This window comes from Chelon labrosus (assembly GCF_963514085.1).
Source record: "Chelon labrosus genome assembly, chromosome: 3".
Classification (NCBI taxonomy): Eukaryota; Metazoa; Chordata; class Actinopteri; order Mugiliformes; family Mugilidae; genus Chelon; species Chelon labrosus.
The window spans coordinates 20875159-20899907 of record NC_140339.1 but is presented as its reverse complement, the minus strand read 5'-3'; the positions used below and the strand labels follow the sequence as shown (position 1 = coordinate 20899907).

The following is a 24749-nucleotide window of genomic DNA, read 5'->3' as shown; positions in this document are numbered from 1 at the left end:
CTGCTCTGGCCGTCAGAACTTGGAGATCAAACAGGCATCTTAACAAAGCCACATGTCACAGCTAACAATCACACCGACACAAACACTTACACAGAAAACAGAGGACATCAAAAGCCCGACTCCTGCGATGCAGAGTAGAGAAATGTGTCTGATTTGTTCTGAGAAAGGACGGAGGGGAGGTTGTCAGCTACACTGTAATTCTACATTGTTCTCCTACAGTGTTTCCTAGAGCGTCTAGACTTCTGTCAAAACAAAAATGCATTTCATTATTTGTCACAAACTAGATGAGATAGTAAACTGGCTAGAAAAAGGGCTGTATTTAACCTGTGCCACTGTAGTAGGGTTTATATCATTTATTATTGATATAATTAAACATCTTTCTCTAAATCACAAAGCTGAGACTCCTCTAAATAAAACCAAAGTGCTGTTAAATACTAAGACATATATTAGATGTTGCAATCAGCTGTATTAAAAGAGCTCCTTCAAACCATCACTGGGCCATTTACTTTGATTTATCTAATTTATTAGCTGGTTCCTTTCATTTAACAAATCAAATGGCTTCCCTCAGTCATAATGGCCCTATGCCGTACTGCAACCAAAACCAAAGAACATTTGAACAACCCTGCTTTCTGTTTTCTTATCTGTCAGGCCTGTGTGAGAGTCTTAAAATACACATCTATGTGAGTACGTGTGTGGCTTCTGCTCTGAATACCTCAGACTTTCAAATAATAGTCAACTAGCTGACTTCCACCAGCTGACACAACACTGACGCACAGTGATGATACGCCACACAAAATAAAGCCCTGTGTGTGTGTGTGATTGTGTCCGTGGACCACTAATCTAAGACGTTTAGCAAAATCCATCAGACATGACTTAAAGCGAGATGATTCTCTGATCCCTTTGTTCAGGAGGATTTGGACTTTGATTTAATTTTTCCCATTCAACGAAAACCTTTTTGCCTGTAGTGAATGTGCACATGAGTGTGTGCGTGAGTAGACTTGGCTGCTTCTGAGCCTCCGTATGTGTCTACAGCCGAGGGCCACAGAGCCGAAGATAAATGCTGGTTGTGTTACTTTCCCCATTTTAATTAGAAATAAGGTAATGCTGTTATAATGTCACCTCATTAAGATCCATGGCCTTAGGTGAGCTAGATCATAAAGAATTATCTCATCCGCGGCTACAGCGGCGGCCGTTTCAACTGAAACAAGCAAGGTCACGGCGCTAATATAACAGTAAAATTGATTGAGAAATCCATCAAAGATAGTTTGCTCTTTCAATCAAAGGACAGCACTTTTAGTATCATCAACACGATCAAGCTTGGCAATAAGAAGGCATGTTAGGAATATTAGTTTCTGCCATAGTCATATTATGCTCTATGAGTCATCATCACGTATCATGACAGTCTGTGTTGTCATGTGTCAGTATTTGACAGCAGAATGAAAACATGTAAACATGATGAAATGGAAAGTATTGATCTGCTCTTGACAGTCTGCTTGTTGTGTTGGTTTTGTGTCTTGGGAGATCTGCAGTGATTATATGTGCATCTGTTGGCTTGATCTGTCCGACACGATTCTAGTAAAGGGTGAACTCTACAGGACTGTGCATGCTGAGGCTACAGTGGTCGTGAATTTAGGTTGGCCTAGCTGATTTTTCATTGTCTTAATGGCGTTAAAACAACAGTGATGGTCGGTGCATAGTGACCACACAGTACAGCTGACACACAATGGCTAAAAATATAGTTTTCCCCGAACACAAGTCTGTAAAAAGAATTGAATTGAAAACTAATTGTAATTATAAATCTGATGCATTCACTCCAATAAAGAAAATAATAATTTTATGCTATTATTATATTCAGGGAGCCAACGGGAAGTCACCCAGCTCAACCCAAAGAAGTTTCTAATGAGCATGCTCTCGGCTTGCACAGCCAGAGGAGTCCAGTGCATCTGCTCAATGGCCTCTGCACCCACTGAGGAAATTTCACAGGAATGAATGGAGCACCTGTACATCCATGGAAACTACACATGAAAGAGATGAGGAATAGAGCGGTGTGCTCTGTGCTCTACAGCACAACCCAAAGACCAGCAAGAGGCCCTTCCATTTTTTTTAAAAAACCCAGCGTGTTATTGAATCTTTAGTGAATCTGTCTAAACTCCTAGCTTTTAGTGCAGGTCTGACAGTTTTGCTCAATTCTTTATTTGGATCCCCAGTAGCCTAAAAGAAGTTTCTAATCGGCTCAAAACAATCCTTAGAAATAAATAAATAAGACCCACTTATAATGACTAACTGCATGGCTGAACAGTATAATAAATTATAAATGACTTTTTTTCTAAAGATTTGGCAAGTGTCAGATTTCCTGTACCACAACAAAGAAACAGCGGCTTTTTACGTAAAACTCCACGTTCCCTGCTGATCTGAAGCATTTCCACTCTACTCGTCCTCTGCTCATCAGTTCAAGGGGAGTTAGAAACTCCAGCTGTACGCACGAAGATCACAAACCAAAACGGATAATGCTGCTTGAATGTACAGGGATAAACACAACAGGGGCTGACCCTGCGTTGAAGAGCGTGCGCGTGTGTTGTGGGTCTTTGTTTGTGTCAGTGCATGCCCGGATTCAGACACGTTGCAATGTGCAGCGAGGGGTCCTGACCCTTTTAAAGACAGCTTCTCTAAAAAGCAGCTTCAGAAGGATTAGCGAGGGGAAAAGGAAGACAGAAACAGAGACAGAGCAGACTGAGGATGCTTTCAGCTTCAGCAGACACTAATCCTCTTCTTTCTCTCTCTGATACATGAGGGCCAACCGAGAGACGGCCAAGTGAAGGACTGACACACTGATGGTGAGACACACACACTAAGGATGACTCACAAGCCACACATGCTTTGATTTTGTGTGTGTGTGTGAGAGAGAGAGATAGAGAGAGAAAGACTCTTACCCAGCTTGGAGTGTCCAAAGCAGAAGACACAGCCATCTGCTCCATTCACCACAGACTGAATAACCTCAGCAACTGTTCCCGCACACACCTCCGCCTAGCAACAGCCAAGGATATAGGAAGAAGGTCAGGAAAATTAACATATCAGTAGACATGGTCCATATTAGAAGTGAAGCTATGTTTTTAATATTATTAATCGTTTTGGTGTGTCATAAAAGATTTACAACATGTAGCTGTTCAGATGTTAACATCAGCCATAAGTCATGAGAACACCGCTGCTAGCTAACTAGAAGCCACCGAGGATAACAGTTTAGCAAGCTAATAAATGGCAACTGTAGGAAATGCAAACTCATAATGAAAGGATGTTGGAGAATATCAACATTTCACTCAGACATATTGTAAAATTCAGAAGAAAAAACAAAAAGAAGTCACAAATCCCACAAGAGGGGACATCTCTGATGGACTTTCCTTGTGAACATGTTAAACACGACCCCATATGGAGGCAACACATCACTGCTATCACACTATGCTGGCAGAAAAAATGGAAAAAAACAACAACATCTCAGCAGTCTATTAACCTTTCACTTGATTGACAGTAAAATAAAACTGTTTATCATTGCTAAAGACATGGCCAGGCATATGCTGTATGATGTATTTACTGTCTCACCAGTTTTTAGGTGTTTGTCTCTGAGAACCAGCAGCTTGTTAGCTTAACTTATACTGTAGCGGGCAGAAACAGCCAACCTTGCTCTCAAAAAAAAAAATAAAAAAACACTTGCTAGCACCTCTAAAGCTCACAAATACACATGACATTGTTTGAAATGTAAAAATAATTATTTCATGGGTTGTATGCTCAAACAATTATAGGCCCTCTCTTTCCAGTCATTGTGCTAAGCTAACCGGTTGCTTCAGAAACTTGGAATCACTTTAATGAAAGCTTGCCGTTCAGTGTAATGTCATGTAAGGTCATATGTTCTGTGTCTTCCGGACTCTTTTCTCTGACCTGTGATGCATCAGGAGGGAACGCGGCGTCAAAGGTGAACATCTTCGGAGGGACCTGATTGGCTCCCGCCTTTTTCTGGGAAGCAGCATTTGGTGTTTGATTTGCTGAAGGGTCCATGATGGTGATTTGCTTCTTCCTGGGATCCACTTTCAGGAAGGAGCTGGACTCGGCTGCATCGGACTGAGACACCGGGCACACACGCATCATCACTTTCACCTGAGGGTAGGACGGTTATAGAAAGCACATGTTTAGAAACAACAGACTGAAACAAACAGAACAGAACAGAACAGGCTGAAGGCAAATGTATTGTTAATCACCGATACAGTGATTAAAGTTAAAATCATGACGCACACAATCTGCACGGTTGAGAGATAAATTTATTCTGATCTGATATGTAACAACGCCCAAAAACGAGGCGCAGGATGCACAAACAAAATTAGCTAAGAGTTACACATGGAGTTTTCAAGATGGTTTTCTAAACTGTGGCACTATGTGTTTCCTTGGCAATCACACAATGGCATGTGTCCTGGTAATGTTTTGTTATGTTTTTGGTTCCTCTCATGCTGATTACCCCTGTCTTCACTTATAATTCACTGAGAGAGTCTACCCAAGTTAAAACCAGGAACAGATTTGGTATTTCTGTGAAGCATTGTTGGTGGAAGACGTCTATCTTCACCTTTAGACTCACAAAGAGCAACGAAATTCAGCTTTTTACTTCTGTACTACATGAGAATATACACGCTCCCTCCTTCTGTCATCACCTTATTCATCCTGAAAGTATAACTCGTCCCTCCTCCGTTACCTGTCAGTCTTCCGTGATCTCTTTCTCCTTCTATCCTCTTCTCCTCTGTTCATCCCTCCTTTCTACCTTTAGCTCACTGCCACACATCAAAAGCCTAAATTACAGAAATCCTGTTTTAGCTCTCTCGCCCTCTCGCTCTTCCTTTCCTCCCACTCCTGTCACAAACTGTTACCAGCCGCAATTTACCGCCTGACAGCTGCTGTTGTTTTCTTTGATATGAGATGCAGCAAAACGCTGCGTCATCGAATCTGAGTGAGTTGCAGAACATTTTAACACATAAACAACTCCGTTTGTTCAGGATGTTTAAAAGTTTGAGGCACTTTCTAGCAGTTTATTGTTGCTCTCTTCTCTTCCGCTCACTCACATAGGTGAATTAATCTCACTTGTTCGTTTGATCTCTCGGTGATGATATCACCTTCTGATTCATCACATCTGTCTCCCTCTCTCCATGTTTTGTCGCTTAATGTGTCTTCCTGGTTCACACTACAGGATAATCCAGAGGCTTAACGCCACATTTCCTTTCTGACAAGTCGAAGAGAGGCTTGCTTGAAACGGATGGTGGGATGTTGGTGTCAGGTATGTGAACGCTTTATGATTCACACCATTCACACCACCCTACTTATCATGTATATTTGATATTTATATCGCGACTTTGGATGTAGGCGAGTGTTTATGTAGCTATAAGCCCTCCTGCCGTCATGTGGGACTCATCAGGCAGTAGACAATGGGGAAGCTTGTTGCAAAAATGTAGAGGTTTGTCTTGTAATGAGAAGTCTCTTTTGGTCCATTCCATGATCAAGTAGTTTTGGCACTTAAGTCTAAACAAATGGGAACTGGAGATCAAGGTGATAATCCAAGAAGGGAATAATAAACTTGCTTTATGTGTTTCAGACTCGGCTGTGTAAAGCGTTTTGAGATCATTTGTATTGTACTGACGCTATATAAATAAAACTGAATGAATAGAATAAGTTAACATTAAAAAATAATGCTACGACACAAGACACAAACTCTAGTCTCCTGGGGGAATGTCCAAGATTTGGATTACAGTGCCATTCACCTTTCTGTTCTTTCAAAAGCTGACTTTGTAATACTTTCTCACAAATTTGAAAAAGGTCATGCATGGTGTTTCTGCAAACACTCACATATGTCACTTTGGGAGTCAGTTGACCTATTTTGCTGTTTATCTCTGTTCACCCTTAAGAGTTATGTTCTCTGTCTGGACTTTCTGAGATCCAAAAGTTGTTCTTACAACTTTGTACATCTTCATATTGATTCAACACACAGCACATTTACCAAGTGATGTCTCTTGTGTTGTTGTCTTGGCACATACCAAATTTATATCTTAATATTGGTAGTTGCTTTTATTCTGTTTTTGTGCTGTAAAATGCGACAATACAAGTTTTTACTAATTGAAACTTGAAGTCCAGAAACAAACAATTGCATCAAGTAAGTTTGGATTTAGTTGTGGTGCATTTGTAGTCATTATGCCAGTAGTCTGGTGATTTTTCAGTAGCTTTTTTTCACTACTTGAAGGATACAGACATGAATTGACAATATCCCATATTCAGACCTAGAATGGAAGGATGAAAAAATGATATTTCCCTCTCTCTTGTGAGTAATTACAGCTTAAACAATATGACAAGAATACGGCATAAGGCATGGCAGATGAAAGGAGCTGAACGTTTCAAACAGCAGATGAGCTGACGGTATGCAGTGCACTGGCTCACTGGCTGACAGGCACAAGATATGCTATTACATTCTGGATGTTATGACTTAACAGAAACAGCATGGATACATCATTAGTTCTGGCCTGTGTGAGGCTCATTCAGAGAGGAGGTGCAGGTGCATCCTTGAATTCGATGTATGGACCAAGCAAAGCATTTACTCCCTGAAATGGGAGCCAGCATCTAGTATGAGCACCTTGTCAGACCCTAGTGCATGGTGGGAAAAGCTCTAGAGCTCTAGATCTCAAAAAGGATGAGAGCAGTACATGGATAGATGGATAATAGTGTAGCAGTATTGTTGGAGGATAAGGTATTGCTATAAATCCTGATATCTGTCATAGCTTGAGTCAGATAATGTCAACTATATCAAGATGTTAAATTACTTGAGTATGCTAACTTGACCTTACTTAATAGTTTACTGTGGCGAAAAGTAAGAAAAAAATCTATATTTTTATTATGTATGACATGTGTTTTCTGAACAAGGTAAGATGTAATATCTTCAAGGAGTAATGTTGCAGGGTAGATGAAAAAGACTAAAGTGTTTATGTGGCTCCTAAGAGGGGAAGAAGAGGCAGGGAGAGAAATCTTTTGTCTGTTTGTGTTTGTTAGCACAGATGAATAATCATGTCAAGTGCGCTTGCAGTTAAGCACAACGACGGAACTACGCATTGCACGGTAATCCCAAAACACTCTAAATCCCTCTGCACTGAGACAGAGTATTAACAGAATAAAAGTACTGTAGGTGAGTTAGATTATATATTTATTTAATTACATAACTAAAAATGTTCAGCAACTTCATAATAAATGGTCTACGACAACTCAACCTTATAAAGCAAATCTTCTCCAAAATGGATTCAAATTTAAGTTTTGATATTAATTATAAATTAATGAAATTAATTCATGGCCCAAAGGCAAAGGACAAAGAGAACCAGAACAAGCTAGGCTTACATTGACCTAATTAACCTGGATAGCTAAGGGTTATATAAAAACATAAAAGCTAGTTAATAATATATTGTCACATAAAAATCACATCGAGAACTTATCTTCTAAAAGCTCTTAATATGTTCATGTTTGCATGCACGTTTCCCTCTCACTCTGTTGTCATGTACACGCACGCCTAATACAACACATTAACAGGCTTTCCTTTGGTTGCATCATTAAATGACCACGGGCCATTTAAGAGGGTTGGTTCAATAAATTCTGTGAGTGGGTGTGCATAAGAGAGTGTTTGTGTTGGCGTCTGAACTGTGTGTATCTTTAGATGAGGGTCTAAGATGAACTGTGAAGCCACCCAAACACAATAAATATGTAACCTTCGTGACCCTTAATAACCCCAGGATACTGGGGCTTAAAGTCAGGTCAAGAGTTTGTGTTTAAAAAAATACGACTAAATACCCATACCACTACACAAACACAGACACACTCTTTTTTTCTGGCACACACTCTCAGATTGAGTGCTAGCCAGGCCCTCTCCTGACCCCAATAAAAGAGCCCATCACATCAGTAAGAGCCTGGGGGGAAGGATTTTACCGTTGCACGCTTTACAAGGCGTAACTCATAAAGTCTTACCCCCCGAGAGTCTATTTCCTCCTCATGTCTGAAAGTGTGGAAGGTGTGTGTATGGCATAAATGGGGCCATAATGCTATGCCATGTCCGTTTCTCAAAATACTGAGTGTGTATGTGAAATGGCTAAGAGTCACACTGGGGACCATTAACCTCCATTCCCTTTTTATCAAACTGTCAAATCTCTGTACTGATGACCACATAACAACAACTGGGAAACAGACACATCAGCACAGTTATACCATCTATAAGGTGACTGAGGAATTACAAACAAATACTTTAATAATAATATGTATTTGTGCCACATCCAAAACTTTGGGTCAGTTTGTGTCTTTGCCAGCTTTCGTTTTACCTGAATTTACCTAAGAACTTGAATCTGACTCTTAAGCCTGGGTCAAGATCAGTTAGGAAATTGTGTGCCTGTATGTCTTATCAAATACACACCCACAATATTCTCAGAGGATCCTTGGCCTAGTTCCACCACTGAATCAATACATGCGGCAAAGTGCTCCAGCCAATACAACATTTGCAGGAGGAACACAAAGCTAATGGACTCTTTGTCCAGTTAAATGAAAAAGAAAGATGCAGTGATGTTTATTTCAGAAAAAAAAGAGACAGAGTGAAATACGGAGAGAGAAATAGGTTACTAATAACCCTCCAGAGACTCACTCACTTTGTCAGTCTACTGTCTTGTGATCCCTTTGTATCCATTTAACCCTCTCTTCTTTCCCCTCCTGCAGACGTTCTCTCCACCCTCCTCACTCTGCTTCTCACTTTCACACCACATATATTTGTCTGTTCTTCAGTCTCTCTTTGCGTTTGAGAAAAATCATATTACTCAATATCACTGTGAACCCACTCCATTCTCACTTATCTCACTTTCTCTCCTTTCTTAGAACAAATGATAATGCCTTTTCTATCATCTGGTCTTTATTCTCATTTTTCTCTCAATGTGGAGATCAACTGAAACACGAGTTTCTTGTCCTTTTTTCTCCATGTAGTAATTTATTTTCCAGTTGCTTAGATATCTGTGTAATGTGTCTGAGTGCCCGTGTGTATGATTCCTATTTTCAACCTAGAAACAAACTAAAGATTACGCCGGCAACAGCTTTGAGGTTCATTTCTAAGCTGAAGGGCAAAGAGTCAGGGTTTTTTCCTGAGAAACTGACCTCACCCATAGCACACACTCTTGGATAGTGATCTCACGGTTCCTCCGCTTAACACACAACACTCAGGAACAATGAACTCTTTGAGCCAATTTAAGTAAAGGAATTCAGGAAAACAGCAACAACCAAACCTGAGCAGAGAGAAGATTGTTCGATAGTCCCTCAGAGCTGTGCTTCATTGCTATTGGCTGGAAAATCAATAAGCAACTGAGACAGAGCTCTAATTGGTTCCCAAACACTGCAGAAACACACAATTGTGCCAACACTTGTACAGAGACATAGATACAAATACCATATGGGAATAGTTCAGGCTTCGGGTCAATTTTAACTCATTTATTCATTCCAGCTCAGCTCACAGTATCTTAAGATCCATGTTGGCTGTTCTCAGTTGGATGTAATGCTGAGATCATACAACTAATTTGACAAGGAGGAGACTTTATATCACATAAAGGAGCTCTTCTGTACCTACAATGGCGAAATAGCAAAACACTGTAACTTTGGGTCATACATAAGTTGTACAGCTCAAGTTAACCACTCACGAAATTAGTCAAATGCACACTTGGGTTAAGAGACCAGCATTATTAAAGCCATCACACATTGTGTAACACTGAATCAGAATCATCTCCAGTGGTACAGAGGTAAAAGTTCATCAGCAGCTGTTTGGGCAGTCCAATTCACCATGGGGTCATCAGGAAAAAAAGAGTCTTTGTTGTACCTTTTTATGAAGTGTGAAACAATTAGGCTCCAGGTAAAATCTTCTGACATGTGTAAGATCAACAGCCAATCAGAATAATCTTTCTCAGGAACCGCACATTCAACATGCTCAGTTGGCCAAAAAAGCCACGAATAGGAATATGACTAATGGAAACTTTGCGGGACACCCTCCCAAAACAAGGTCACAAATGTTCAATGACAACCCAACATTGGCTGACAGCTGAGCATCTGGTTGGTGTGACAGTCCGCTTTTTACTCCCACCCCATAGCAATGACACTGCTTGATGGCAGCAGCCATCCCCAGCAGGATGCAGCCTGACACAGACACACACACAAAAATGGTTTAGGAACAACTAAAAAAACATGAAGAACAGCACAAGGTGTTGACCTGGCCTCCAAATTCACTAGATCCCAAATTGATCAAGTATCTGTGGGATGATCCACAGAGGCCCCTCCCCTCAACCCATGGGACCCAAAGATTCTGTTACCAGACACCACAGGACACCCTCAGTAGCCCCATGTCCATAGGAACGGGGGAGACCTACACAATATTAGGCAGGTGGTCATAATGTTATGCCTGATTGGTGTAGCTGAAAGGACTACACTTAAAGCTGATGCAAAACAGTCATTTAATAGGACGATGAATATCATAGAACCAAGTGTAACCTAATCATGTGTTGCATTAATCAGAAATTGATTCAGACTGTTTAGCACAAATGTTTAGACTTGGTGATTTACAAGAACTAACTGGATGCACTAGTGCAGCCTCAAACTAATGCAAATCTACCAAACCACCAGTTATCTCTGACTTTAAATACAAACAGAATGAGAAAACCTCTAGTCATGTAATTCTTAATATAATTCAGCCAAGATTGAAATGAATGTTTTTGATTGGCTCTCACATCTATAATCAAATTCAAGGTGCGTGTGTTGTGGGGGTTAAACTCATGCGGAATACTAACACTATGGAGCCATTTCTCTGGACCCCAAAACATTAGTATTCTGCAGGACTAGGGAGGGTTAAAACCTGTTAAGACTCGGATTCAGTAAAAAGCGCACAATCAGGTTATGGTTATGATTAGGGTTAGGCACTTGAGATGAGTGGGGTTAGGATAAGGGGCGGGGGAATGCATTGTGCCAAAGTTCTCACAAAGATAGACACACAGGTTCGTGTGTGGATCACAAGCTCCCTGTCTGCCAATACCGACAGCATTAATATTTCAGCTGCAAGGTGGAACAAAGTGGCTACTGTACTGGATTTCCATAACAGGCTCAGTCAGTCATTTAGATACTAGACACACAGACACCCGGACGGGCATAAAGGCACACAAATGCCCATGGAAAATGCGCTTTCACATGCTCACTCATGACAGACGCACACAGCTTGTGGCCTGAGAGGGATCGTAGCTGCTATTAAAAATTGATTAGCTGTCATAGTATCATTTTCCCCCAAGGTCAAGGCGCAATCTGTGAGTGTGCGTGTGTGCAAAATGCTGGCTGCAGAGATGAAAGAGGAGGGGAGCAAAAAAGCTCCCACAGTCCTTCATTTTCATTCAGATTCGAAGAAGGGTAGATATATAAGAGAAGGGAGGACAGAGATAAAACTTATCCGTCCACTGGATAAGAAAGATGAGGTGACGATAGGTTATAGAGGGAGAAGAGGAGGCAAGAGAAAGCTCCACATATTAGCCGCCATAACATTTCGAATAACATTCTCATCCCTCTTCAGATAAACTGCATGTAGATCAGGTATGACACAGAACAGCGAATGAAGCAGCAGACAGCTTAAAGAAGGATATGTACGCCCTGGGGCAACTGTGACACGCTCGTGTATTTCCAACCTGGAAGAGTGTGTGAGGCTGCACCGAGGCACAGCAGGGCTTTGAATGCTGCTAGCACGTCTAAGGAATCAGACAAGGCTGCAAAACAGCACATGACACCATAAAATATAACTCAATTAAGACTTTTTTTTAAAGAGGCAAATGTTTTCTTGTCACCATATTTTTTCTGTAAAATTAAATCAGTGGAAGCAGTTTGGACCGGTAGAAAGAAAGCATTCAAGCATTAGATTATCTTAATAGCTGCTGAATGACTGAATGATATCAGTGAAATCAATCATGAAGTCCAAACCTGTTTAAGCCCTTTTTGCACTGTTTTAATATGAATAGGAAGCAACTTGTTGTCCTTCAATCCCTGTACTCAATCCTCTGTTTTTCATATGTTTCGTTTTCATTTGGCAGCTTCAAAAACACGTCTCTTGCAATCTCTGCTGTATTTCAGTGTACGTCTACAAATGGTTTCCTAAGTGATTATACATACACAGCTTAATTTCCTTGACTGATACACATCTCCCCCTGCAGTCAGTGGTCTGAATGGAAGGCTCCCAACTGGCTGATTTGATTAAAGTGAGACGGTGCTTACCAACAACACGCAGAGAAGCACCGTGTATAGAAATAACGGAGGGGAGTTTGAGATGCAGACACCACTCAGACAGATCCACTGAGGGATTCTGTTTAATTCGACATCCCTAGAAGGAACAAGGAAGACCCCTGTCTCCCCCTCTCTCCCTCTCTCTCGCTCTCTCTCTCTCTCTCTCTCTCTCTCTCTCAGTAACACACACACACGGCGGTACATCCGACCTGTGCAGGTTGATTTCCCCTGGCTTTAAATGTGATGTCTCAATCTGTTTTCTGCCATATTAACACTGGGGGAGCACGCTAACCCCCAATCACACTCACAGACAAGCCCGTGTATCCTGCAGGATGTATCATGCACACTTCCACCGGGGGCTTTGCTGCTTCCTTGACAGCTTTCATTGTACACTATAATCCTATGAATTTGTGAGCATGCAAGCCCGTGTGTGAGTGTGAATGTGTGCAAATGCCATTTCAGCGGGGAACCGACCCCCACCGCAGGTGACATTTTTTACTGGAGAAATGTCACCACAGCCATTTTCTTCCCATATGTTTGCATGAGCGTGTTTGTGTGCGTCTGACTGTGTGTTAGACTGAGTCTTGGCAAGCTTCAATTGATTTCACAGAAGAGGTCTGTAACGTTGCAACCAGAGTATTGGTCTGCCTTGGTGCCATTTCCATATCATGAAAAAAAAATTTTTTTTGAAATGGCATCCAATAATAAACCAGGAGACCAATAGCAGGAGACCAATAGCTTGCCTTAGAATAAAGACTGAACTGCACTCAGTTAACAAGCTAAATCTTGATTGTTTAATCTGCACAAAAACTGAAGTGTGAGATTAATTACTTTGGTTTAGCAGGATGTTAGATTACACACTATTTCTTGTCCTGAAGCCAGACTAGCTGGTGTCTTCCCCTTCTAAGCTAACCACCTCCAGGAGGTAACTTTATATTTAACAGACGTAGGATGGACAATAATATTTGTTATTGTCACAGCTGATTTAGGGTAAAAACTCTGGCAGCAGAGCAGCAGGAATTCGGTACGTTGCTAAAATGTTAATGCTAATCAAATGTCCACCATAACAGAGATCACACCAGAATAATAGCTGCGAGAAGTCCACATGACTGTGAAAAGGGGGTGGGAGGTGTCTCATATTTGTAATTAAACAGTAGTAGCAGCACACATTTACACACTTAAGATCACAAAATATCAGCGTGGGATAGAAAAGCAGAAATAACGTAACGAGAAGGAAAAAGGCCAGAGAGGCTATGTGCAAATGATAACTATGTACGCGGTTTCTGGTTTACATTTTCTGTGGTTTCTGTTTAGGGGTCGATAATGTAACCGTTTGTTATGTGTGTGAGTACGCTTGTAAATATGTGTGTGTGAATCTGTCTCCTTGACAACTGAGAAGACATCTGTCATGTCCATATGGAAACGAAGCCGAGATAGAGACTAAGAAGAGGGACCAAGTGAACAACACAGCCTGTCAAATAACACAAAAATTCATAATGAGACATCTAAACTGATATTATTCAATGAGTTTAAGATTTGAGCATAATTTATTTTACTTACTTACGGATCTCTACCCATTTATCTTTTGTTGTTATTTTACTTCAGCATTTAGAAACTTCAGTTCTTTAATAATTGTTATTGTTTGATAACAGATGGGATTCTTTTTTTTTAAATGCAAGTACCGAAGATGATAAATCAGATTCAAACTATAATACTTACATTTCGTTTAGTGTTCTCTCAGCATTTTAAGGTTTTTTAAGGTGCTTGTCAGTGTCATCCTGGATTAATTTAGCTAAATAACACTTTACTACATCTGATTACAAATGTAACTGAACCGAGATGAGAGAGATGGGTTAGGGTCTCATCTGGCGTTTAATATGAATGTCACACGCATATTTTCACACACACTTAAAATGACACAGTGACGGAGCGCCCTGGCAGCCAAATGCCTGCAGCACATGGCACATATCCGACAGCATTTGTTGCCACTCTGTCTTCCTTTGTTTCTGTCTGAAATCTTCACTATCAACTGTCCAATAAAGAAGAAAACTGCCAACAAAAACTGAAAAAAAAACTATTTCTGTCACACATGCACACAAGTACACGCAGGCAGACAGACAAGAGCTTCAGGACACCCAGTTGTGATGAATTAGTTTGGTAAGTGATGCGCACACTTTTCCACAAACAGTATACTGCGGTGCCTTTCCTTCTCTGCGTGTGGTAAAAGACACTAGTGTTTGGTGAGTGTTGGATTTTGTCCTCCACACTCATTCATTTTCCAGCAGTAAGGACACACACACACACACAAAGTCAGTGAGCCTCTCAAACTGTGGAGGAGGGGACACTAAAAACTCATTACATGGACGATCAATATTGCACACACTTGAGAAGACCCCCCCACCCACCCGCCCCCTTCCCACGAATCCACAACACACATACACACAAACGTTTCATCAACCGCTGGCGCCGGTGACAGATGACTTTTGTCAGCCTGAGATGTGTTACCGTGGTAACCATTAGGTTACATTTCGGTATGGCACAACAGGGGGGGACACACACATACCAGTAGAGACGTTTAGATAAACTGGTCAAGGTCGTGACAAAACACTACAGCTCAATATTTTAGCACATTCCAGTTCTTTGAACGACTACAGTAGCACTCGTCCTGAAACTAAACCACTTTGACTTATCTTAGCAGTTGCTTTACAGTAAATGCCACCAATACAAGCTGCTGCCAGTAAACATTTTTAATGAAATAAATAATCAAAACCTTTTTTTGGATCTCTGTAAAAATCTTGTGGCATATACAGTAGATGAATAAACATACGTAAATCATTATTCTGTTATATTTTCTCTTTATATTTTGCAGGTTAAACATTATTTTTGCTTTTCAGATTTCTAAAGTGCGTGTCTTGTTGGGAATTTGGGCCATGCTGACACAGTTTTTCCTTCAAAGGTGACATAATAATAAATTATATAAAACAGCATGTGTCTTGTGCACCTGTGCTGAGATGCTTGCTGCAGTAAAATAAATGTCATAATTTTAAAAAGATTTGATTTCTGAAAAAAATAGAAGCAATGATCCATACTCCATAACCAAATCTCTCAAACTACAAAAACATATGTTGGAGCCATGGCATTAGGAGCTATAATAAACTGAATTATAATAACTACACATCACATCATTCAACAATGAAAAAGTCACCAAAGTTATCCCAACGAGAGAGGCCCACACAAACTTTGCAGAACATAATGTGAATGTAAATTACCTTTCCAAGTCCAGGGGTATCTTTGATCTTGTTGGCTGCACGGAGAAGGCAGGGTGGAGCCGGGGGAGGGGCCACCAAAAGAGCAGCGCTGAAATTAGTGGGGAACAGAGGAGGGTCACATGATGGTGATGATGATGATGTCACTGGGGCTGTGACCGCGGCCGACTTCTGTTTCTTCTTCTTTGACGCCAAGTTCAACTTTTGCGCAGCTCTGAGTGAAAAAAGCAGAAAAGAAAAGGAAGTCATCAACCAATCAAGTTGTGTTAAACCCATAACTGATTACTGCAAAAACATTTTAGAGGAGAGGATAGAGGAGGGATGATGCCACGTGTGCACGGACACATGGCTCTAATTAGATCCTTAAACTTTACCAAAGTACAACCATGGCATATACTAATTGCAAATAGAACGCAAATTATACACCCTTCAGCCCACACTTACACGTACACTTTGCTGTTTACATATGTAGCAACATCTGGATGGGGAGTGGTTCATTTCCCTCCTTGAGACTCAATTCCCTTTGGAACTGAGCTCAGAAAAAGCCCACCAGAGATGATATTTATAACCAGTATACTCCATCTATCCCGCATTAGGATTCTCCTGTTATTTTAACTTTAACTTTTAAATCCCGTTTCTTTTTCCTTTTCTCGTGTTCTTGCTCTCGTTTCTTATTTCTTGCTTGGTTCTTGCTCTCATTTCTTATTTCTTGCTTGGTTCTTGCTCTCATTTCTTATTTCTTGCTTGGTTCTTGCTCTCATTTCTTATTTCTTGCTTGGTTCTTGCTCTCATTTCTTATTTCACCACAGCAGGTTCCAGCTGTATGCTTCTCTCAGCGCGATGACACCATTTTGGTCTCTAACTTTTCTGTAAAACCAGAAATAATTCTCTTATTCACCTCTGCTTTAACCTTCACGAAAGCAGTTTTGTCTTTGTCTATTTGTCAAGACTGTCACGTTCAAATTCAGATGTCTTTCTGCTTGATCATAGCTGGTACACAATGGACATGATAAAATTATACAAAATGACAGCTTGTGGCATTTGTCAAATCAATATTTCTTCCTGGCAACAAAGCTTGTGCACAGAAAGCTGCTCCAAACTGACTATTTAATTATATTGCTGTGTAGTTAATTATATATTAGGGTCGTGTTGCCAAAAACAGTGTGTGTCAATGTAATAAAACAAATTATAAATAATGCACAGGCCAGAGCAGAAAGGCACAGGAGGGGTGAAGTGAGACTGATCTTGAAGCAAAGATCACTCATAATAATCACTCATTTCAGTGATTTGTTCTTGTCACTGTATTTCTTTAAAATTTAAGACGCTACAATTGACACTGGCACTTTTCATAACTTGACAAGCAGAGGCGATATTAACAACGCAATGAAATAAAAAAGACCTTAAAACATCTCTGGCAGGGATCCTGGCGCTGTTCTGCTTTAATCTATCCTCACATATATTTCTAAGATTATAAAAGGAGAGAGAGCGAGAGAGAGACCTCGCGCCCAGCTCTCTGTCAAGGAGCCATATTCTCACACCATTGGCTTTCAATTAACTGCAGCAGGTTACAGAAATGAGAGCAAGAGGGAGAGTCAGCATAAGAGAGAGAGAGAGAGAGAGTAAGAGAGAGAAATAGATGAGAGGGGGAGGAAGAGAGATGTGGACTCAGTGACCCATGGAACGACCAAGCATTTCACCATTTGACTAGCTCTCCCAGGAGATTTGTATATGAATGTGTGTGTGTTTGTGAATGTGTGAGTGCATACTGTGTGAAACAAACCTGCACGAGAAGACCATTAATTGGTTTTACACTGCGCAAGCTAAGCTTACATATTGCAGCAAATGCGATCAAAGGCAATTACAGGTTTTCTTACTACGCCAGTGTGATGCTCAAAGCCCCCCATGTAGCGCAGCATGCAGAACAGCTTATAGAAAGCTTTGGCAGGTGCAGGAATTTACCGAATCTTAAAAGTAGTAATGGTGTTATTCAAAGCAAAAGACACAATTAGAAAAATGTATCAGAATTAAAATCTAAAATCAGATTTCTTCGTAACAACTGAAAGAACAGACTGCTGCAGTGCTGCTGATGGTTGCAGGATGCAATGTGACAATGATGGATTCATGCACAATTACTCTGCTGCTGGAGAGTCCCACTTGTACACTTTCTTTCATTCTTTAATCTTTATACGGCGTTGGTTGCGGCCATTTTTACGATTCATCCTCTAAATCCATTCAGTTTCACAATGCAGGCTATGCATCCATTGGTATGTGTGTATAGGTCATATTACCCTCTCATTATATCCTCACACCCTGACTGGTTTAAGCTATGGGACAACTGAAGCGTGACACACACACACGCACACACACAGGCCACCTAACTGGTAGCGTTTATTGACAAGTGGTCTGGGATTTGGCTAAGTGGATCTATTCCAATCTAACCCTAAACTGAAGGGCACTTGTTTTCCATCCATCAGCTCCATCTCTCTATCCATCACCTCTTCCTCGGTTACATCCTTTCACCCCTTTCTGCTTTACCTTCATTCCTCCCCTCTACCAATCACTTCCCTCCCAGCATTTCTCTCTGTACGTATCCCTGCATCTTCCACTTTATTTCTCTCTGTCATTATTTTTATCCGTCATCCTTTGCTTGTTCCCTGCCCTCCATATATCCACCCATCCATGCCACCATCCATTCAACCTTCCTTACATGTATTGATTGTTTCAGCCATGCCTGACTCTCTTCCCCTCGGTCTATTCAAGTGTCTTTCTCTTGTTAAAAGCCAGAATAGGTCACAAATAGCTTGGGCAGTAACATGTTGTTACTTTGTTTTCTTTTTCCTTTGGCACAGCTACAGACACTTGAAACCTATACACAGAGCTGATTTATGGCAGTGTCCCTGGACTGTGTTGTTGGTTCAGTAGCTAATTACATTCTGTTTAGCAGACTGTCAGCGGATGGAGATAGAGGGAGAGATGAGGAGCGATGGTGGCTGTTTGAAAGTGTGCATTCTGTGTGTTGTGAGGGCAGGTGAGACTGGCCCGGACGAAAGACTGGCTTTACTGACATTATCTATTGACACGTACGTGTCTACAATTGCCACAGCACTCGCTTATTATTAAGGCGCCAACGCTGCTCTGTAATAGCACGTACACATTAATTATGCTCATCAAAGCATTATCCAGACATACACATCACACATTAACAAGGTATTAAACACTTTTTGATAATGTAAATCACAATGCAAGGTGTGAAATGAGTGTTTGCAAGCTGCTAGTGTTGAAATAATCTCTTTGAACAGATACTTGCATGTAAATATGCGGAATATGGAGTCAAGGAACAATATTTTGGTACTGGACTCTTTCTGGTTTACGTTTGTGGTCCAAGTAACATTGACCAATCACGTTTCAGTTGTTTTTTGCCGCATGAAATTCATGCAGAGAGGAAAAGAAGCATAACATAACAGGCTTAAGTAGAAGTTTGTCCCTTAAATAATAACAATGTAGTGGTTTCAAACTTAGTCTAAATTAGTTGCAGACATCACTTCTCAAATCCAACTCCATACTCACGTCTCAAGTTGCTAGTTGAACTATAATAAAAATGCCTGCACACTGAACAGGGAGCCTTAGCCTGGATATCCATGATGTTTTTTTATCTGGATATCCACTGGCTACGATAGAAGACCTGAAACATTGGTCATCATCAGGCGACAGCAATGGAATAAAATGTTAATATTTAAAACAGTGAAACCACTTGAAGAGCAAATTGGTGTCTTCATCCATATGTCAAAATAAAAAAATCACCACTCTCATTTATTTTTAATGAAAGGTAGTTGATATGATAATTAGTTTACCAGTGATCATCAATCCGTCTCTATGATGGGTGGCTAATTGGTGCCCAATTATCATTTGATGGAATACTTGTTTTTGGAGAATGCACAAGAGAGGGGCAAAGAAAGAGAAAGCAGCCCCCAATCTCACTGCCATCCTCCATCCAAAATAACAATGCCTTCCCAATTCACCAATTCACTTGGGACCTATTCATTTACCCAGCCACCTCCAGCAACGCACGCACTCACACGCAGGCAGCCAAATCCCCGAAGACCCAATCCTCTGAGCATGCAGTAAAAAATTCCTGCACTGATAGAAACTCCCTTCCCCCAGTGAGTAAGAACATGCACACACCACAGCATGTCTCTATCCTCTAGCCCAGCGTCCCCAGAGGGCCACTGCAGCACAGGGAAGATGTAGAGCTACTATGCCAGTGTGACATATCCACAGACAGATTGGTACTAATGAAAGATATTACTCACATGCACATTAGCTGAGGTAAAGGAAAGGTCAGTGTGGAAAATGAGAAATTGTTGGAGAAAGAGAGGAGAGAAGTATAAGAGAACAATAGGGACGAAGGAAATGAGGGAAAGAAGAGCAACAGAGAATTAAATGAAAACAGAGGAGAATGAGGGGGTAATATGAAGACTAGAGAGGGAAAGAGAGCATGGAGGAGGGATCAGGTGAGAGGAGATGGGGTGGATACGGGGATTTTGTTTTGTGCAGACAGCGAGCAAGAGGGAAAGTGTGTGTACCTGTGTGTGTGATAAGAGTGTCTGTATGCAGTCCACGTCTGAGAGGAAAGACCAAGACAGACACGGGGTTTACCAGCACTGCATGGCTGCATCCATGACCATGAACACACACACATACACACAGTCCCACAGTGCAGAAACAAATAATAGGAAACTGCAGAGACCTGTGTATACACATATGAAGTTTGAAACGGCAAACAAAGCAGACACAATGACACATGGTCTAAAACAGGGGGAGAAGTCTGAGAGCTGGACACATGCAGAGACGCACATATGGACAGAGAGACACCTGCACCATTAAACAAACAATGTTCTTTCACTTACAAGGTTCACACTCATAAATCAACCAACGCCATCTGGCTGTGTGCTTAGAATGTCAACCAGATGTGTGTGTGTAAAATGGCCTTGATACCTGAACGTCCAGGGGTCATAGGAAGACAGAGTGTGTGTTCCCGTACAATTTATGAGTTGTCTGGTTGCCGGCGCTTTGAATGACAGACAGCGATGTGTCTGCTACACTGACGCATGACAGTTACACGTCAAACACACATTTCATTACTTCCAGATTAGGAGAAGAGGTGTGAAAGTAAGAGGGAAAACCATCAGTATCATTTAAACTGTGATTTAGAGCAGCTCATTAGATGCGACATCTCAGCAATGCTTCAGACGGTGTGACACACTCATAGACTGGTGTTAACCATGAATAATTTACTCATTCATTTTGAGCGTGCCATGTTTTTTCATCAATAATGTAGCCATATTACCCGTGTCTTATTTATGTAGTGCTGCTCTGCATTTCTCTAGATTTGATTACACAGTTCATCGACAGCTGATGACTGGATAGCTGATTTATACGCAAGTGTATGATGAGTAAGTGCGCTTATGAACAATATATCACAGATTTACATTTTTCCACCACCTTCGTCTAAAGACTGTGACCACAGTCGTTTTCCAGTGTGGGGCCTTCTATGAGCATCTGTTTTTTTTGCAGTGTGTCGCCTCTGAATCAGTTGAACCGGTGCCAGAAGGAGTCAGTATGAAAGGTCTTTCTGATTGGCTGTTCATCTTAGGAAACCAGTGCTTCTTTTATCTTACCTGAACATTTAATTACACAAAGACTTTAATGACGACATGATCACCGCATGAATAAACTGTTGACCAACTGATCAGCTTGATTCAGGAGAGGATGGTCCTGTACAACGGTTTGTAGCTCTTCTTAGCTTCCTAGCCTTCATACTAATATAAATACGACTATATGCGAATACTGACTATTTTATTTCTTCTCACGCAGACACAGATTGTATGTGCCAGCTGACCATTGGCTGTAGTTGGTGTGTGCAAATCAACATGTTAGGATGTATGGATGCCAACTCAGATTTCAACTCTGGATGAACTAAAGCCAGTGATGACTCTTAAAACTTATATGAGCAAGCAAGGGTTAGGGTTAGGGTTAGCTTTCCAGATCCCTATTTTTACAGAAATTACCAGTTTTCTCCATACTGCTGATTCTAATAATCCACATAAAGTCACCAAAGCCTAAATTTACTAGAACAGAATTGCATTCTGTTGAATAGATCTGGAGACAGATCAGGATACAAGGACTGATCAAAAACCGGTGATCTACCTGACATTCACCTACTGCAAATACACGTTCAGTCACTTGGGTTTTGATGTGAAAGCAGCTTACCTGGCAAAGAAAGAGGCAGCGGCGGAGGTGGCGGTCGGCGCTGTGGTGGTTACAGCTGGAGCATGAGAGGGAGAGTTTGTATGCGATGATGAATTTGTGTGGGAAGGAGAGTGTGTGTTGTAGCGGTTCAGGGCAGCTTCAGTCAGTTCGTCTCTTGAGGCCTCTGAGATCATCTGGGAAATCTGACAAGAGACAGAGAGGCTTTTTACTATGACAAACACGGTTAGTAGAACAAATAAAGAAACACTATTAACACAGCGTGGATGGACACTTTACATTTGTGACGGTCAAGTATTCATGGAAAACTAAAACTGTGGGGGTATTTTTGCATGGCTCTTTTCGGGGTAAAATCTGTTAAGACATGGTTATAGAATAAAAGTTACAATTAAGTTATGGTTATGGTTGGGATCAGGGGTTAGGGAATGCATTATGTCAATGGTAAGTCCTCACATAGATGGAAACAGAAGTTTGTGTGTGTTATCCATGTTAGACCGCCAACATATAACCTCTCTAATGACCACAGTCCAAGACAGACAAAAACACACCCTCGTCCAAGTTTCTGTCTTTTGACCGACTCTTCCCCTCTTTACCTTTCCCTTCACCTTTCCTTCTCTTCCTTGCTATTCCCGTCTCCACCTGTTTTTAGTAATGATCCTAACCCATCTAGTCTCTCTGTCTAATATTAGACCATGACATTTGTGCTTTATTAGACTTTATTCAAGGAAGAAAGAAAGTTGGGATGAAGAGAGAGACCTTTGAACTTATAACACTGATGAGATAAGTTTGCTGTTACTGTTTTATCATATGAGTAGAACACAAGGCAATAGATGGTGCTGCTGTAATTGGTTGAAACTGTTTCCCTTATATACTGTATTCAATATAATATATCTGAAACATAATAATTCATTATTGATTGTAGAGGGAACTACTGCAGTGGTTTCCAGTCTGGTGGTGATAGAAACAGTGCTCAGTGCAGCAGCATTGTCAAACTATCTGAATATATGCACATATAAACAGTTACATTTAATATATCAGTTTCCCAAGTCTGATGCGAAAAGAGCAATTATTTTACTGCCCCAAGCAGAAATCATTCAGCAGTTGTGTAATGATGCTTGAAATTATTGACAATGGCAAAAAAAGGGACCCAAGACCAGCATCCTTTGGTTGTCTTTTAAACATCAGGGGAAGATACAACATGAACTTCGTGGCAAATGAAACATTTATCAGAGGAAATTTAGAGGCCCTATCAAAGCAGCTGGTCACTTGCATATTATTAAGTACTGCATATTATTCATTCATTCATTCATCCATTCATCTTCTGTAACTGCTTGTCCTGTGAAGGGTCGCGGGGCGGCTGGAGCGTATCCCAGCTGTCATCGGGCGAGAGGCGGGGTACACCCTGGACAGGTCGCCAGTCTACCAGTTTATAGTCTGTGCAGATCACTTTGAATCGTTTATGTTCAACAATATCCCATATAAATTGAAATCTTCTTCTAAAAGAGTGGTTTGATATTACACACATTATTCTAATATTGAATATTCCATCAAGGTTAAAGCTTTGATGTTGAAGTCTGGGGTCTTTGTTAGATGCACAGTATGTCTATCTCTATGAATGTGAGTTGGTGTGTGGGACGTGTTAGGAGCTCTCTTATGCCAGTGTATTTGTATTGTGTGTTTTGTCCATCAAAAAGTAAAGCCACAAGCAATTGAGCCACACATAATAAGCCTCTCCCTGTGTTTCTGACGCACACCCACACAAAACCACACACACAAGCAAGCCCCCAGAGAGGCATTTATATATGGTACATTCAACTGCTTTGTATGTGAGTAGGTATTGCATGTATTGCTTTCCACAATGCACAGATGCATGTATGTATGGGCATGTTTATGTGTTCATGTGTGCATGCGTGTTCGTGTGTGTATAGGTGAAGCATTCATAGCACAAATATGGATTATTGATTAAAGTTTATGTGCTGCCCGCAGCCAGACAGCAGAGCCCTTAAATCAGAACCACACACTCCAATCAAGGAACTATAGCGTTTGTGAGAGTTAACATACTGTATGTCTATTGTGAAAATGTCTGAATGTGTCCTTGTATGTGCATGTGTCTGCACTTCTCTGCACCTGTGTGTGCATGCGCGTAAATCAGCTCCACTGTGGATATATTTACGGCGGAGGGCTCCTGGGGTCCAAGCACGCCGCCCACTGCCTTGATAAATTACCTATTGTAAATGAGATGCCTCTATAGTTTATATACCATACCCCTCCAGAGCATTTACACACACATTTCAAATGCTCAGACTTGGCTTGCTACCCCTGCATTATTAAAGGAGTCATGGATATATAGAATGACGATCTACTGTGCTACAGGAATACCTGTGAAATTGTGCTGGTTTCTCATAAATCCTGATGAATGGAAGGAGGGAAACCACTTGCACATTGTAAAACAATGTGGTCCCACAGATGGTTATTATGTCGACTGAAAATGAGAATAAAGGTGGTTTAATAATACAGTATGTGACCATCAGTGTTGGAGCAGCAGTTAAGACTACTGGGAATGGGTGTATATAGAGACTTAGGTTTAGATCCTGTTGACGCTGTACAAGACTAAGAGTCTATAGGGATGCTAACAACGCAGTGACGTCTTAGATATGCTCAGTAGTGCTATGACTATAAGATAACACGTAGCAATAACAATTTTAACAAGCTAGCATGCAGCGTGTATGTTATTCCATCTTTACTTCTTATGTTAAGTGTGACAAATTAAACACACGGCTAATGCTGATGGGAATGTCAGTTTTACAGGAATTTGGTCATAAACAAAAATATGGAGCAAAATTATGATGGCCTTTTCAAATTTTTACCAATATATCAGGCTGGTTT

The 24749-nt window shown here is 40.9% G+C and overlaps 1 protein-coding gene across 1 annotated transcript in view; it reads right to left on the bottom strand.

Annotated features, from left to right (window-relative positions):
• Window positions 1-24749, bottom strand: part of kif26ba (kinesin family member 26Ba) — an 82676-nt gene that overhangs the window by 26297 nt on the left and 31630 nt on the right. Inside the window, exons 4-7 of the mRNA XM_084541011.1 lie at window positions 21867-22048; window positions 15600-15810; window positions 3931-4146; window positions 2931-3024 (exon numbers count right to left, since the gene is read on the bottom strand). Coding sequence (XP_084397137.1) covers window positions 2931-3024; window positions 3931-4146; window positions 15600-15810; window positions 21867-22048 — 703 coding nt within the window. The remainder of the gene's footprint in view (window positions 1-2930; window positions 3025-3930; window positions 4147-15599; window positions 15811-21866; window positions 22049-24749) is intronic.